Source organism: Macrobrachium rosenbergii, chromosome 18 (genome assembly GCF_040412425.1).
Source record: "Macrobrachium rosenbergii isolate ZJJX-2024 chromosome 18, ASM4041242v1, whole genome shotgun sequence".
Taxonomy (NCBI): Eukaryota; Metazoa; Arthropoda; class Malacostraca; order Decapoda; family Palaemonidae; genus Macrobrachium; species Macrobrachium rosenbergii.
Genome location: NC_089758.1, coordinates 30,886,734 through 30,901,733, shown reverse-complemented (window position 1 = coordinate 30,901,733; position 15,000 = coordinate 30,886,734). Strand labels below are relative to the sequence as shown.

Below are 15,000 nucleotides of genomic sequence, written 5' to 3'. Positions count from 1 at the left end.
ATCAATCTAATATTGCACGTGGATGATAAGAACGCAATAAGGAGAGCGGAAAAGATTGCCAATGAATGTACCCGTATATGGAGAAGAAAGTTACAAGAATTTATCTCTTTTTAACAGTCATTAATGTTTTGATCTCTCTCTCTCTCTCTCTCTCTCTCTCTCTCTCTCTCTCTCTCTCTCTCTCTCTCTCTCTCTCTCTCTCTCTCTCCAGTGAAAAAAAATCCCAAATTAACATAACAAAAAGTTTAACAAGTGCTTTGGATACTCTCTCTCTCTCTCTCTCTCTCTCTCTCTCTCTCTCTCTCTCTCTCTCTCTCTCTCTCTCTCTCTCTCAAGTGAAAAAAAATCCCAATTAACATAACAAAAAGTTTAACAAGAGCTTTGGATATTCTCTCTCTCTCTCTGGAGGACCTCGACGAGGTAATACTTAACCAAATCAGATAAAAACCATCCATAAAATATAAGATCTCTCTCTCTCTCTCTCTCTCTCTCTCTCTCTCTCTCTCTCTCTCTCTCTCTCTCTCGACGGAAAATATGGTACTACCTGACCAACTTCACAATCAGCCACAATAAAAACAAAACTATAATGATAACTGCTATAAAGAAATCAGTATGGATAGAGAAACAAGTAAAAAATGCGCTGAAGAACCTTTGGCGCAATCGAGTTTTCTGTACAGCCGCTACAGCGTACAATCAAGGCCACCATAAATAGATCTATCTTTCGGTGGTCTCGGCATAATGCTGTATGAGCCGCGGCCCATGAATCTTTAACCACGGCCCGGTGGTGGTGTATCCTATATTGTTGCCAGAAGCACGATTACGGCTAACTTTAACCTTAATGTAATAAAAACTACTGAGGCCAGAGAGCTGCAATTTGGTACGTTTGATGATTGGAGGGTAGATGATCAACATACCAATTTGCAGCCCTCTAGCCTCAGGAGTTTTAAAGATCTGAGGGCGGACAGAAAAAGTGCGGACGGACAAAGCCGGCACAATAGTTTTCTTTCACAGGAAACTAAAAACACCAATAAAAGGTCCGAAGAATGGCACCAAGACTGAGAGAGAGAGAGAGAGAGAGAGAGAGAGAGAGAGAGAGAGAGAGAGAGAGAGAGAGAGAGAGAGAGAGAGATTTGCTTATCTGTTTCTCAATATCGTAGGAGACCCATTAGCCAAAACACTTAACTATTTATAGTTGACAGACATATTCAAACTCAATTTCAACTAATAATAATAATAATAATAATAATAATAATAATAATAATAATAATAATAATAATAATAATACGCTTCAGGTACTGTAAATTAACCCTACTGTCACCTCCAACGAAGACGCAAAAAATAAAATATGAATAAAGATGCAATTAATTCTGGCTAATACTTCATTAATATTAAGGAGAGGAAGGACACACATAAGTCTCCTCATTAGTATGGAAAAAACAAGTAAAAAATGCTCTGAAGTGTCTTCGGCGTGATCGAGTTTTCTGTACAGCCTCTACAACGTATAATCAAGGCCACAGAAAATAGATCTATCTTTCGGTGGTCTCGGTACAAAGCTGTATGAGCCGCGGTCCATGAAACTCTTAGCTGGTCGTGGTGGCCTGTGTTATTGCGTTGCCAGAAGCACGATTATGGCTAAATTTAACCTTAAATAAAATCAAAACTACTGAGTCTAGAGGGCTGCAATTTGGTATGTTTAATGATTGGAGGGTGGATGATCGACATACTAATTTGCAGCCCTCTAGCCTCAGTAGTCTTTAAGATCTGAGGGCGGGCAGAAAAAGTGCGGACAGAAAAAAAGTGCGAACAGAAAAAGCGCGGAGAGAAAAACGTGCTGACAGAATAAAGTGCAGACGGACAGACAAAACCGGCACAATAGTTTTCTTTTATAAAAAAACTAATAAAAACTACCAGATATAAAAAGCGACAGTTCTGTCAACGATCGTAATTTGGCTTCAAGTCGACTCATAACGTTTTCCAAAAGGTGAAAAGGATTAATTACTTAATTTCAGTTCTCCTTTATAAAGATGACGTTGATAAATTATAAGAAATAGGGATAATTATAATAGAGACTACGAACGTTATGCATAGGGGATCTGAATATAGAGACACTTAGCATATGAAACAGATGAGCAAATTCTGCATAGAACATCAATAATAATTTATGCAAATTTTGATCTGAATAATTTGAAGACTGCTCACAGCAGCAGCTGGGTGATTACGCCATACTCATCCCACATATTATTACTATTATTATTATTATTATTATTATTATTATTATTATTATTATTACAGTAGATGAAACCTATTCACATGGAACAAGCACATCACAGGGGCCACTGACTTGAAATTCAAGCTTCCAAAGAATGGTGGTTTCAACCTCCCACCGCAGACCCTAACTGCAGCAGTAACTGATCAAGATAAAGAGCCAGTAACTTTTCGTCGCCCTGGGGGGGGGAGACGCGAACCCGTGACATCTGTGTGGCATGTCACGACACTAACCACTACACCAACGGACCAACATAACAGCTAATGTTATCATTCATTCGAAAAATTATAATTACAGTTTTTTTGTAAGCTATCACGCACATCAATTTTTTTTTAGTTTTAATGTAAAAGAAAACTAATGTCTGTCCGTATGCACTTTTTCTGTCCGTCCCCAGATCTTAAAAACTGCTGAGGCTAGAGGGCTGCAAATTGGTATGTTGATCATCCAACCACCAATCATCAAACATACCAAATTGCAGCCCTCTAGCCTCAGTAGTTTTTATTTTATTTAAGATTACAGTTAGCCATAATCGTGCTTCTGGCAACGATATAGGATAGGCCACCACCGGGCTTTGGTTAAAGTTCCATGGGCCGTGGCTCATACAGCATTATACCGAGCCCACCAAAAGACAGATCTGTTTTCGTTGGACTTGATTATACGCTGTACAGAAAACTCGATCGCGCTGAAGAAACTTCGGAGCATTTTTTACTTGTTATATATATATATATATATATATATATATATATATATATACATACATACATACATACATACATATATATACACATATACATATACAGTATATATACACCCTTACTTATTAATGGTTCAATTCCAAGTTTCTCCAAAGGTCATTTCTTAGAAGCGGTCGCAGTTCCGGCAAGGAATCATTTTCAAGGCACGATTCCCAATACTTTTTTTTTTGCAACAAATTCCAAAGGTCTGACTCTAACGATACCAAGAGTGTCATAAAATTTAAGAAGAAGAAGAAGAAGAAGAAGAAGAAGAAGAAGAAGAAGAAGAAGAAGAAGAAGAAGAAGAAGAAGAAGAAGAAGAAGAAGAAGAAGAATGAGTGGGCCGGTAAAAAGAGCAATTTAGATTTTCAGAACAATATTTTTATTTTCTTTAAATTTTCGATTTCCGAAAAGCGATTGAAAGTGGGGGTTTAAGATTGTGAAATACATACATAAATAAATACATACATGCATACATGACTGTGGGTTTATTTAGTGAAATAAGGTGAAATACGTACATACATATATACATACATGCATACAATGTCATGACTGATGGTTTATTTAGTGAAACAAAGTTGTGAAATACACACATACATACATACATGACTGTTGGTTATATTTAGTGAAATAAGGTGACATACATACATACATACATACATACATACATAGATACATATATACTTGACAGTGGGTCTATCTAGTGAAATGTGTTTGACTCCTCACATTTCTACAAAAAATAAAACATATCTCTTGACATAAACCAAGAGGATAAACCTAGGTAAAAAAATATCCCTTAAGACATAAACCAAGATGTTAAACCCACGTAAAAAATAAACCTCTTGACATAAACCAAGAAAATATACGAGTATCTATAGACACAAACCATGATAATAAACCCTAAAAAATAAACCTCTTGACATAAACCAAGTTGATAAACCCAGGTAAAAAAATAAACCTCTTGACATAAACCAAGATAACAGATAAGGTAAGAAAATAGACGAGTATCTATTGACATAAACCATGATAATAAACCCTAAAAAATAAACCTCCTGACATAAACCAAGACAATAAACCCAGGGAAAAAATAAATCCATTGACATAAACCAAGATAATAAACCCATGTAAAAAATAAATCCACTGACATAAACCAAGATAATAAACCCATGTACAAAAAATAAATCCATTGACATAAACCAAGATAATAAACCCATGTAAAAAATAAATCCATTGACATAAACCAAGATAATAAACCCATGTAAAAAATAAATCTCTTGACATAAACCAAAATAACACACCAAGGTTAAAAAATGATAATAAACCCTAAAAAATAAATCTCTTGACATAAACCAAGATAATAATAAACCCAGGTAAACCAACCAGCCGACAAAATGACATTGGCAAAATAAGATCCACGATTACGGACGAAACAGAAAAAAAAATAAAAAGAAACAGAATGAGAAAGAATTAATTGCGATGCTTGTTGATTCAACTGGTCATGAAGACTCTCAGAATGGTCGAGATATATCGAGACAACTCATTAAAGCCATTAATGAGAGAGTTACGGAAGAAAGGGGCAGTCATTATCTCTCTCTCTCTCTCTCTCTCTCTCTCTCTCTCTCTCTCTCTCTCTCTCTCTCTTTAGTCTTTTATTTTTTGCATCAAGGAATTTTTGCATTCAAGGATTTCGATTAGAAGACAATGTTATATATTTGAATTTTCATTATTCTTTTAATTTTCGTAATTAGTTTTACTATTATTATTATTATTATTATTATTATTATTATTATTATTATTATACAGTACTCAAAATGAAATGAAGACTATTATTATTATTATCATCATCATTATTATAATTATTTCTTAAGTGTTTGTTTGTAAAGAATCTTGTTCCTTTATATATATATATATATATATATATATATATATATATATATATATATATATTTATATATATATATATATATATATATATATATATATATATATATATATATATATATATATATATATATATATATACAGTATGTATACTGATATATATATGTGTATATATATATAAGTGTGTATATATATATATATATATATATATATATATATATATATATATATATATAATATATACACATATATATACATATATGTGTGTATATATATGTGTGCGTGCGTGCACGCGTGCGGTCCTTAACAAGATAAAAATCTACCCAGCCAACGCAAATTGAGAGAGATGAAGACCGTCACTCCAGGATATGAGATTTCCCGCCCATCGAATCGACTCCCGAAATTGGCTACTTGGCCTCTCTAATATTAGAAAGGCTTCAGCCTATCTAGGAAGTCGCCTGGTCTTTAATATAGCTGTTATTAGAGTGTCAAGCTCTGACGCGCTGTATTGAGCACTGTACTATGATGATAATAATAAAAAAAAATAAAATAATAATAATGTTAATTTCATTTTTGAGTACTGTATCATAATAATAATAATAATAATAATAATAATAATAATAATAATAATAATAATAATAATAATAATAATAGACTTTATTTCATTTTGAAAAACGAAGCTGCATCAGCATTTTTATGATTATCATAATAAATGTCTTTCTATTTTTTTATTATATATATTGATATTTAATAAAACATGTAGTAAATGCAAGGGTCTCCTTCCCAACTACAATAATAATAATAATAATAATAATAATAATAATAATAATAATAATAATAATAATAATTAAAGTGAAATATAATCTAATCAACAAACTGTATCCCAGTTACATATATATATATATATATATATATATATATATATATATATATATATATATATATATATATATATATATATATATATATATATATATATATATACAAGTTAAAAACAAAACTGATTGCAACCTAATTAAGATATAACGGGAAGAAATTACAGAAAGAATTACAGCGTGACTTTAAATGAATCTTATCAATACTACACGACAAAGCATTACAAAATGTACGTGGCTTTGAAATATAAACGTACAACTACAGCCGCTACAGTATATATTCAAGGCCACCGAAAAAAGATCTAACTTTCGGTGGTCTCGGTATAATGCTGCATGACCCGCGGCCTATGACACTTTAACCAATGCCCGGTGGTGGCCTACCCTACATCGTTGCCAGAAGCACGATTATGGCTAACTTTAACCTTAAATCAAATCAAAACTACCGAGGCTAGAGGGCTGCGATTTGGTATGTTCGATGATTGGAGGGTGGATGATCAGCATACCAATTTGCAGCCCTCTAGCCTCAGTAGTTTCTAAGATCTGAGGGCGGACAGAAAAAGTGCGGACGGACAGACAAAGCCGGCACAATAGTTTTCTTTTCAGAAAACAAAAAAATTAAGGAGATCGTGTAAAAGAAGTAACCGGTTTAATTGGAAAACAAACAGCTAGATAGAATTCAAGATGAATTCCAAATAAACTGGACATCTGTATTCTACCAAGATAGGCCTATGAGTGGATAACATGAGAGGCGGGGGTGGGGGGGGGATGTTGGCTCCTATTATACTAAGCTCTCTCTCTCACTCACTCTCTCTCTCTCTCTCTCATATTAACTGGTTGCTTGCCAGATTTACTGTCCAATTGGCCCTCAAGAAAGCCATTTAATGAAGCACCTTCATTGTTTCACTTCTCCCAAGTCCTTACAAAGGTATCGTACCTTAATCTCAAATACAACCAAACTTAATTTTTTATGTTATTTACACTGACAATATACGAGAAACGAAGCAATGGGCGTGCAAATGCTAAATTGTGCGAGCACTTCCTTTTGTGTGAGCACAAAGCACGACAAACTTCACGAAATTTTAAACTGTATACATACAGAATATGTGTATGTATGGATAGTGCATGTGAACAGATATGATTATACAGCACATATATCTATATATCTGTTTGGATATTCATCATATGAAATTACTTTTAAAGCTATTTATTTATATAAATAAATAGCTTTAAAAGTAGTTTCATATTTTAGTTACTTATTTTAGTTTCCTTTTTTAATTTATTACGGCGTCAATACCCTAGGTGTTGCGACGCCAGTTTTAGTAGCTATAATCAATCAACCAATCACTAGTACAACCTCATTCTACTTGTAAAGTGTTATCTGACATTTTAGCCTTCACTTAACAACAGACACCGTCTCAACAGAAGTGAGAAACAGAATGCGCTAACAGAAGGAAAAAACAGAAAAAAAAACATAAAGCATCAATCAACAGCCGTGTTGAGAGTGACTGGAATATAAACATAACGATTGCTAGGAGAGGGCTGAGGAAAATAAGATGGAAGAAAGAGAATACGAACGAAGGTACAGTAAAATGAATGAAAGGAGCCGCAGCTAGGGGGGTGCACTGCGTGAGGCGCACTGACGGCTGTACCCCTTTACGGGGGTGCTGAGGGAGATCCTTCCGCCCACTGATATCTGCTTCGTAATGTCTACGTGCCCGAGAGAGACCTTGCCCACTCACCCCTCCCCCCACCCACCAGCCACTCAATGCATTGACAGGAGGGTTTTAGCCGTAAGCCCTGGGGGCTCTGAGAGATTAGAGTGACTAACCGAGATAAGGTAGGAGGAGAGGAAAGGGGTTGGGAGTCCTACTTATAATTTAGGATGTATAGGATGTAAGGACAGTTTCACTGTGCAGGAAAATTATCAACAAAATCATCTTATTGAATCATCAACAAAATCATCTTATTAAGTCAACACAATTATCTAATTAAATGGTCAACACAATCGTCTAATTAAATCATCAACAAAATCATCTCATTAAATCATCAACAAAATCATATTATTAAATCATCAACAAAATCATCTTATTAAGTCAACAAAATCATCTAATTAAATCGTCAGCAAAATCATCTAATTAAATCATCAACAAAATCATCTTAAGTCAACAAAATCATCTAATTAAATCGTCAAGAAAATCATCTTATTAAATCAACAAAATCATCTAATTAAATCATAACAAAATCATCTTACTAAATCATCAACAAAATCATCTTATTAGAAGTCCCGTTTATACGCAAGACTGCATTTGTAACGTGTGCATTTCTGCACTTATTCTATTCGCGGAATTTTATTTTAGCGAATGTGCTGTATGGCCGGGATTTTCTTTTAGCGAATGTGCTGTATAACCGGGATTTTATTTTGGCGTATGTGCTGTATAACTTCTTTTTTGTAAATATAAAATGGATTCATGTATCTGGTAGACCTTTTTTTATATATTATCTGAAGATGGGAATGAAAGCCTAAAGGAAAACTAGTCTGGAAATAAATACTAATATACATATATATATATATATATATATATATATATATATATATATATATATATATATATATATATGTATATATATATAAATATATACAAATATATATATATATATATATATATATATATATATATATATATATATATATATATATACGTACATACATACACACACACACACACACACACACACACACACACCCCTGAGAGAAAAAAAATATATGGAGAGAAACACGTTCTCTCTCATCCATCCACAACAATCTACCTGTGACCTCTTTTCGCTCGATACAGAATCCTCGAGCAGCCTAACCGATTAAAACCACTCGATGCCAGATAGGACACGGAATGCCTCGGGAAGGTACTTTACTTTGTTCCCATTTTAGAATCCCGGAGCCTTAAGCCTATCCCGGAGTGTCGGAGATTGCGTTTTCAGATCTGGAGATACGACACGCCACGAGGGAATTGTGAGAAGGAAAGCAGACATATTGTTTATGGTGGTGTCTTTTAGAGAGTCTCGAATGAATTTAATTCGGTAAAATGTCTGTAATAAAAATACACAAATTTAGTCGATAAAATGTCTAGAATAAAGAAAATTTATTGTATAAAATATCTAGAATTTAAAAAATTATTCGATAAAATGTCTAGAATAAATAAATAAATTTAGTCGATAAAATGTCTAGAATAAGGAAAATTTATTGGATAAAATATCTAGAATAAAGAAAATTTATTGGTTAAAATGTCCAGAACAAAGGAAATTTATTCGATAAAATATGTAGAATAAAAATAAATAAATTTATTCGATAAAATGTCCAGAATCAAAAAATCAATTTTGTCATTAAAATGTATATAATAAAAAAATAAATTTAGTCGATAAAATGTCTAGAAAAAATCAATTTAGTCGAAAAAATGTCTAAAATAAAGAAAATTTATTCGACAAAATGTCTAAAATAAAAAAGTAAATTTAGTCGGTAAAATGTCTAGAATAAAAAAATAATGAAATGTCTAGAATGAAAAATTAATCGATTAAATGTCTAGAATAAAAAAATTTATTCGATAAAATGATAGAAAAGACACTATATAATAATAATAATAATAATAATAATAATAATAATAATAATAATAATAATAATAATAATAATAATAATAATAATCTTTGGAAGCTGGAATTTTAAGTCAGGGGCCCCTGTGGTGGGCCTGTTCCATACGAATAGGGTTCATCCTCTGTACAATAATAATAATAATAATAATAATAATAATAATAATAATAATAATAATAATAATAATAATAATAATAATAATACAATACCGTGGCCACCCTACATTACGATATCTATGAGAGAATTCTCTCACTGGCCACAAATAAAAATAAAAAGTAAATGAGACTGTAAGTATAAAATACGAATTTATATCTTAATTCTCACCTACTTTCGCCCTTGTCAAGGAAATTCAACTAAGATTCAGAGAAGTGGGCTAAAATTCCCCCCCCCCCCCTAATTTCAAATGGTGTGTTTACGCTATTTGTCAAAACGTCACGGAGACGACTCCCTGCGTACCGTAACACTACGGAAAATGCCTTTAGACCCCGGGGGTTCTTAACCAGGGGCACTCGCACCCCTAGGAGGTGCAAAGCCGGTTCCCAAGGGGTGCGAGGATGCCCTGTGAATGATTAGAGCAAAATATATTTTTATATATGCATGTTATTTTTTCTGCAAAAAAAGTAAAATAAAATAATTAATAATAATTATTATTATTATTATTATTATTGTTATTATTATTATTATTATTATTTTATTATTATAATTATTATTATTATTGAAAAAGATGGCCTTATTATGCGATTTTATCTTATACAGGATCTTTTCTATTTTCCTTATAGATCGCTTTATTATTATTATTATTATTATTATTATTATTATTATTATTATTATTTCAGCAATTCAGGGGGTGTGAGAACTGACTGACTGCTGATTGGAAAAGGGTTCATACACTGAAACAGGTTAAGAACCACAGCTTTAGAGCTTCCGAAAAGCATGTAATTTATATTCAGTGATTCAAAAGGATAAGAAAAATAAAGAGAGTAACTAACTACTTCTCGGCTTGCTCCCTAGTTGGGGCTGCAGCTAGGCGCCGAATGAAGGGGTCCTGCAAAGAATCTTTAGTGATGCCTACAGTGCACCGCGTGAGGTGCACCCATTGCACCACCCCCCTAAGGAGGATGTAATAAAATAGCGAGACGCTGCTGGTAAGGGCATGTTGGGGGGGGGAGAGAGAGAGAGAGAGAGAGAGAGAGAGAGAGAGAGAGAGAGAGAGAGAGAGAGAGAGAGAGAGGGGGTTCAATCACGACAGTAATTCAAATACCGTCATCAGATTCCCGTAGATTTAACCCCCAACGGAACTTCCCCTCCCCCGCCCCTCTCTCTCTCTCTCTCTCTCTCTCTCTCTCTCTAATCAAGAAAGTCTTCACTACTTCCTGAATTTTTTCGGTACCACTGTTAAAGTTTTATATCTCTCTCTCTCTCTCTCTCTCCTAACATACGAAGGCAGGATGTGTTTACCGGAAGATACTGCAAGTTTACTCCGGAACTGACTTCAGACAAATACACACTGGAGATCGAGTCCACTAACAACCTCATGCGGTGCACTGTAGGCATTACTTACGGTTCTTTGCAGAGTTACTTTCCACCCTCTCCTAACAATTGATTGATAGTGCAACTGCTTTGAGGTTTTCCTCCTGTTACACCTTTCAAACCTTTTACTGACAATTTCCGTTTCAACGCTGAATGACCTCATAGGTTCCAGTGCTTAGTCTTTGGCCTAAATTCTATATTCAACTCGATTTAATTCAACAACCTCCAAGTGATTATTGGTGTTCGTTTGGTACCGGTTTCGGCGCTGATTTTTGCCATCATCATCTTATTTTCGGCGGTGGCTATTTTAGCGGTAAGTATAATAAACTGCTACAGAATCCGTGGCACTTATTCACCAAAGATGGTCAAGGTTTGAAGAAGAAAAATGTGAGACCTTATTATTATATTTTTATATTTTTATCTTTGGCTAATATTTACTACGTAAGGAGAGAGCTTATTAGTTAGGAACATTTTTATGTTTTTATCTTTAGCTAATAATTACCACGTAAGGAGAGCCCTAATTAGTTAGGAATATTTCTATATTTTTATCTCTAGCTAATTATCACTACGTGAGGAGAGACCTTATTAGTTACTATATATTTTAATATTTTTATCTTTAGCTAATTGTTACCACGTAAGGGGAGACCTTATTTGTTAGTATTTATTTTCATATTTCTATCTTTAGCTAATAATTGCCACGTGAGGAGAGCCCTTATTGGTTAGGAATATTTATCTATTTTTATCTTTACCCAATAATCACCACGGAAGGATCTAAGATCATATACTGCGCGCAGAGAACACCGCAAAAGATTATGAAAAGAAAATATTCAGTAAAGTCTACTAATTTGTTTATTCATTTCTATGTTCTTTTTTAATAAGTGATTTCCTCTTTCTGCATTTCCCATTACCTTCTGTTACTTCTTTCTAAAGAATGCCATCATATTTTTTGGAAGTTTGAATTTCAAGTCAGTGGGCCCTGTGGTGGGCTTTTTTCATATGAATAGGGTTCTTCATCTTCTGAATAATAATAATAATAATAATAATAATAATAATAATAATAATAATAATAATAATAATAATAATAATAATAATAATAATAATAATAATAATAATAATAATAATAATAATAATAATAATAATAATAATAATAATAATAATAATAAACTACATGCAAAGGAGAGATTACTGAATTTAAAATTCTAACAGATTAAAACAGAAACGTTTGATTTAATTCTTTTAAAACATTAAATACATATGGCCAACAATGACAACTTCTCAGTTCAGCGTTGTTGTCACAAGCAACACACACACGCGCAAGCAATTGCAAGCACGGAAAAAAAAAAAAGAAAGCCAGCGAACACCTTTGGCACACTTGAAAGTCGGAGAGGCCAGTAACCTAACATTATCACAAACAAAGCAATCTGGCAAACATTTCAAACATTCTCCTCAGTGGGGAAGGGTGTGTGTGTGGGGGGGGGGGAGTGGAGGGGGAAGGGGGTTGCTTGCTTGGCTGGCAAGGAATTCGGTTTTGATAGAATTCTTTTTATTTATATTTGGAATGCTATATAGTATATACCTTTCATCGTTTCATATGAGAGGTTTAGACCCAACACCTTTATTGTGTCGATACTTGGGAAAATCTATATATAAATACATACATGTGTACATTATATATATGTATATATATATAATATATATATATATATATAATTTTATTATATATAATATATATATATATATAATTTTATTTAAAAAAACGTCCAACATCACACAAAGATAAAGGATAAACGAGGAGAGATAAAACGAGGAGAGATATAGATAGAGAGAGAGAGAGAGAGAGACAAAGAGCGAGATATATGTCTCGTCGTTTGGGAGACAGGAAAACGAGACAATGGCTTCCGAGAGAGATGAGAGGATCGTAATATCAAAGTATTGTGTTGTGTGTCCGTATGTGTCCGTCCGTCACGCTTTGACTAACGCAAATATATGTAGGACTTATACTCGACATGAACTTGTGTGAGATCTAAGACGGTTAATATTTAAATACGATCTTTATATAATATATATATATATATATATATATATATATATATATATATATATATATATATATATATATATATATATATATTGACTTGAATATAGAATTTAGGCCAAAGGCCAAGCACTGGGACTTATGAGGTCATTCAGCGATGAAACGGAAATTTATATATATGGAACAGAGGAATAGAAGGGTGATCACTAATATATGCCCAGTAACCATCTTAGATTTCATACAAGTTCTTGTCAAGTATAAATCTTACAAATTGCGGCTTAAATCGAAGCGTGACGGACGAACGCACAGACAAGCAGCAGGGCAAACATACGAGGGCCTATCGGGATAGGCCTATGTTCCTGACTACTTCTGTAGTGAGATAAAAACCCAAGATTTAGATATCTTTGATTTTCGTAGACTGGCGTCACAACAACGATGATCAACTTCAGCATTAAAATTTCTGAGTTTTATCATTTCAATTCATATAAATAACGAATAGGACAATTAGGGAACTCAAAGAGAAACTATATTCGATTTTTAATTTTCTGAAAATAAAACTATTGTGCCGGCTTTGTCTGTCCGTCCGCACTTTTTCTGTCCGCCCTCATAACTTGAAAACTACTCAGGCTAGAGGGCTGCAAATTGGTATGTTGGTCATCCACCCTCCACTCATCAACCATACCAAATTGCAGCCCTCTAGCCCCAGTATTTTCTATTTTATTTAAGGTTAAAGTTAGCCATAATCGTCCATCTGGAAACGATATAGGATAGGCCACCACCGTGCCGTGGTTAAAGTTTCATGGACCGCGGCTCATACAGCATTATACCGAGACCACCGAAAGATAGATTTATTTTCGGTGGCCTTGATTATACGATGTACAGAAAACTCGATTCCGCCAAAGAAACTTCGGCGCATTCTTTACTTGTTTTTTAGGCTGACGGTGAAAATCTGTCGTCGATGTCGCTGCGGCGCCAATCTGAGCTTCTGATTGGGCGACGTACCTGCGCTGCAACCTCCTCCGCCAATCAGGATTAACCTCAGCGATATCGACTGCGGAAATTTGCCGTCAACACAGAAAAAAATCGACCATAATCTCGCGTGATGTCTTAAGTCATGATTACTATCAGCGGAATGGTGGAGACAGTTATTAACCAAAGATAAAGCCTGAATGAAAGAAGGACTTAGAAGAGATAAGAGGGCACAAACACAAGAGATAAGAAGGCACTAACACCTACTTTGAAGTTGGATTCTCTGGGGACTTAGGTTTCGAAAAGTCTACAGCAAAGAGACGACACTGGCAAGTTGGAGAGAGAGAGAGAGAGAGAGAGAGAGAGAGAGAGAGAGAGAGAGAGAGAGAGAGAGAGAGAGAGAGAGATAATTAGATTGGGCACGTGTTGTAAGGAGGGAAGGGAAGTAGCCTACGTGGTCCGAGATACTTATAATTAAATAAAGTAGGGTCTTTTCAAAGAACACAGAGTTGGGACGTGTGTGGGAATGGAGAAAGGAAAAAGGTGGGAAGGAAAAAAGGTGGGAAGGAAAAAAGGTGGGGAAAGAAAAGAGGTGGGAATGAAAAAAAGGTGGGAACTGAAAAAGTAACTACAGTTTCTACGTAAATGTCCTGTACAAAGGATAATCCAACCACATATTATAAAAAATACTGGGAAATATAATTGACACTAAACAAATATGACGCAGCAGCAGAATTACCCAAAGACACAACAATAACAGAGAAAGAGTCAAATCATTCAACGAGCTCACTCGCGCATGCGCATAACCTGCATAAACGCCATATTCACTTTCAAGAAAATGCAGAAGATTTAAGTCTATTAAAATGTAAAAGGTTGTGAAACAGCTTTAATCTCTGTACATAAGGATTACTGGATATTACTGAGAGCAGAAGTTGTGGAGCATATAGGCAACACTTCTAGAGTCTCTAAGTACCTAGAAATTGGAGGATTATGATGAGAACCAAACCCATAATAATAATTATAGTAGTATTCGTTGGAAGAAGCTGGGATTGGAATCGGAATATAAAATT

General features: G+C 34.1%; 2 protein-coding genes across 2 annotated transcripts in view; both read left to right on the top strand.

Annotated features, from left to right (window-relative positions):
* The window catches only part of LOC136848000 (ABC transporter F family member 4-like), a 173,486-nt gene extending 170,148 nt beyond the window's left edge, over nucleotides 1-3,338 (top strand). Inside the window, exon 8 of the mRNA XM_067120011.1 lies at nucleotides 3,247-3,338. Coding sequence (XP_066976112.1) covers nucleotides 3,247-3,338 — 92 coding nt within the window. The remainder of the gene's footprint in view (nucleotides 1-3,246) is intronic.
* Nucleotides 1-15,000, top strand: part of LOC136848257 (probable G-protein coupled receptor No9) — a 561,772-nt gene that overhangs the window by 343,555 nt on the left and 203,217 nt on the right. The window lies entirely within an intron of this gene.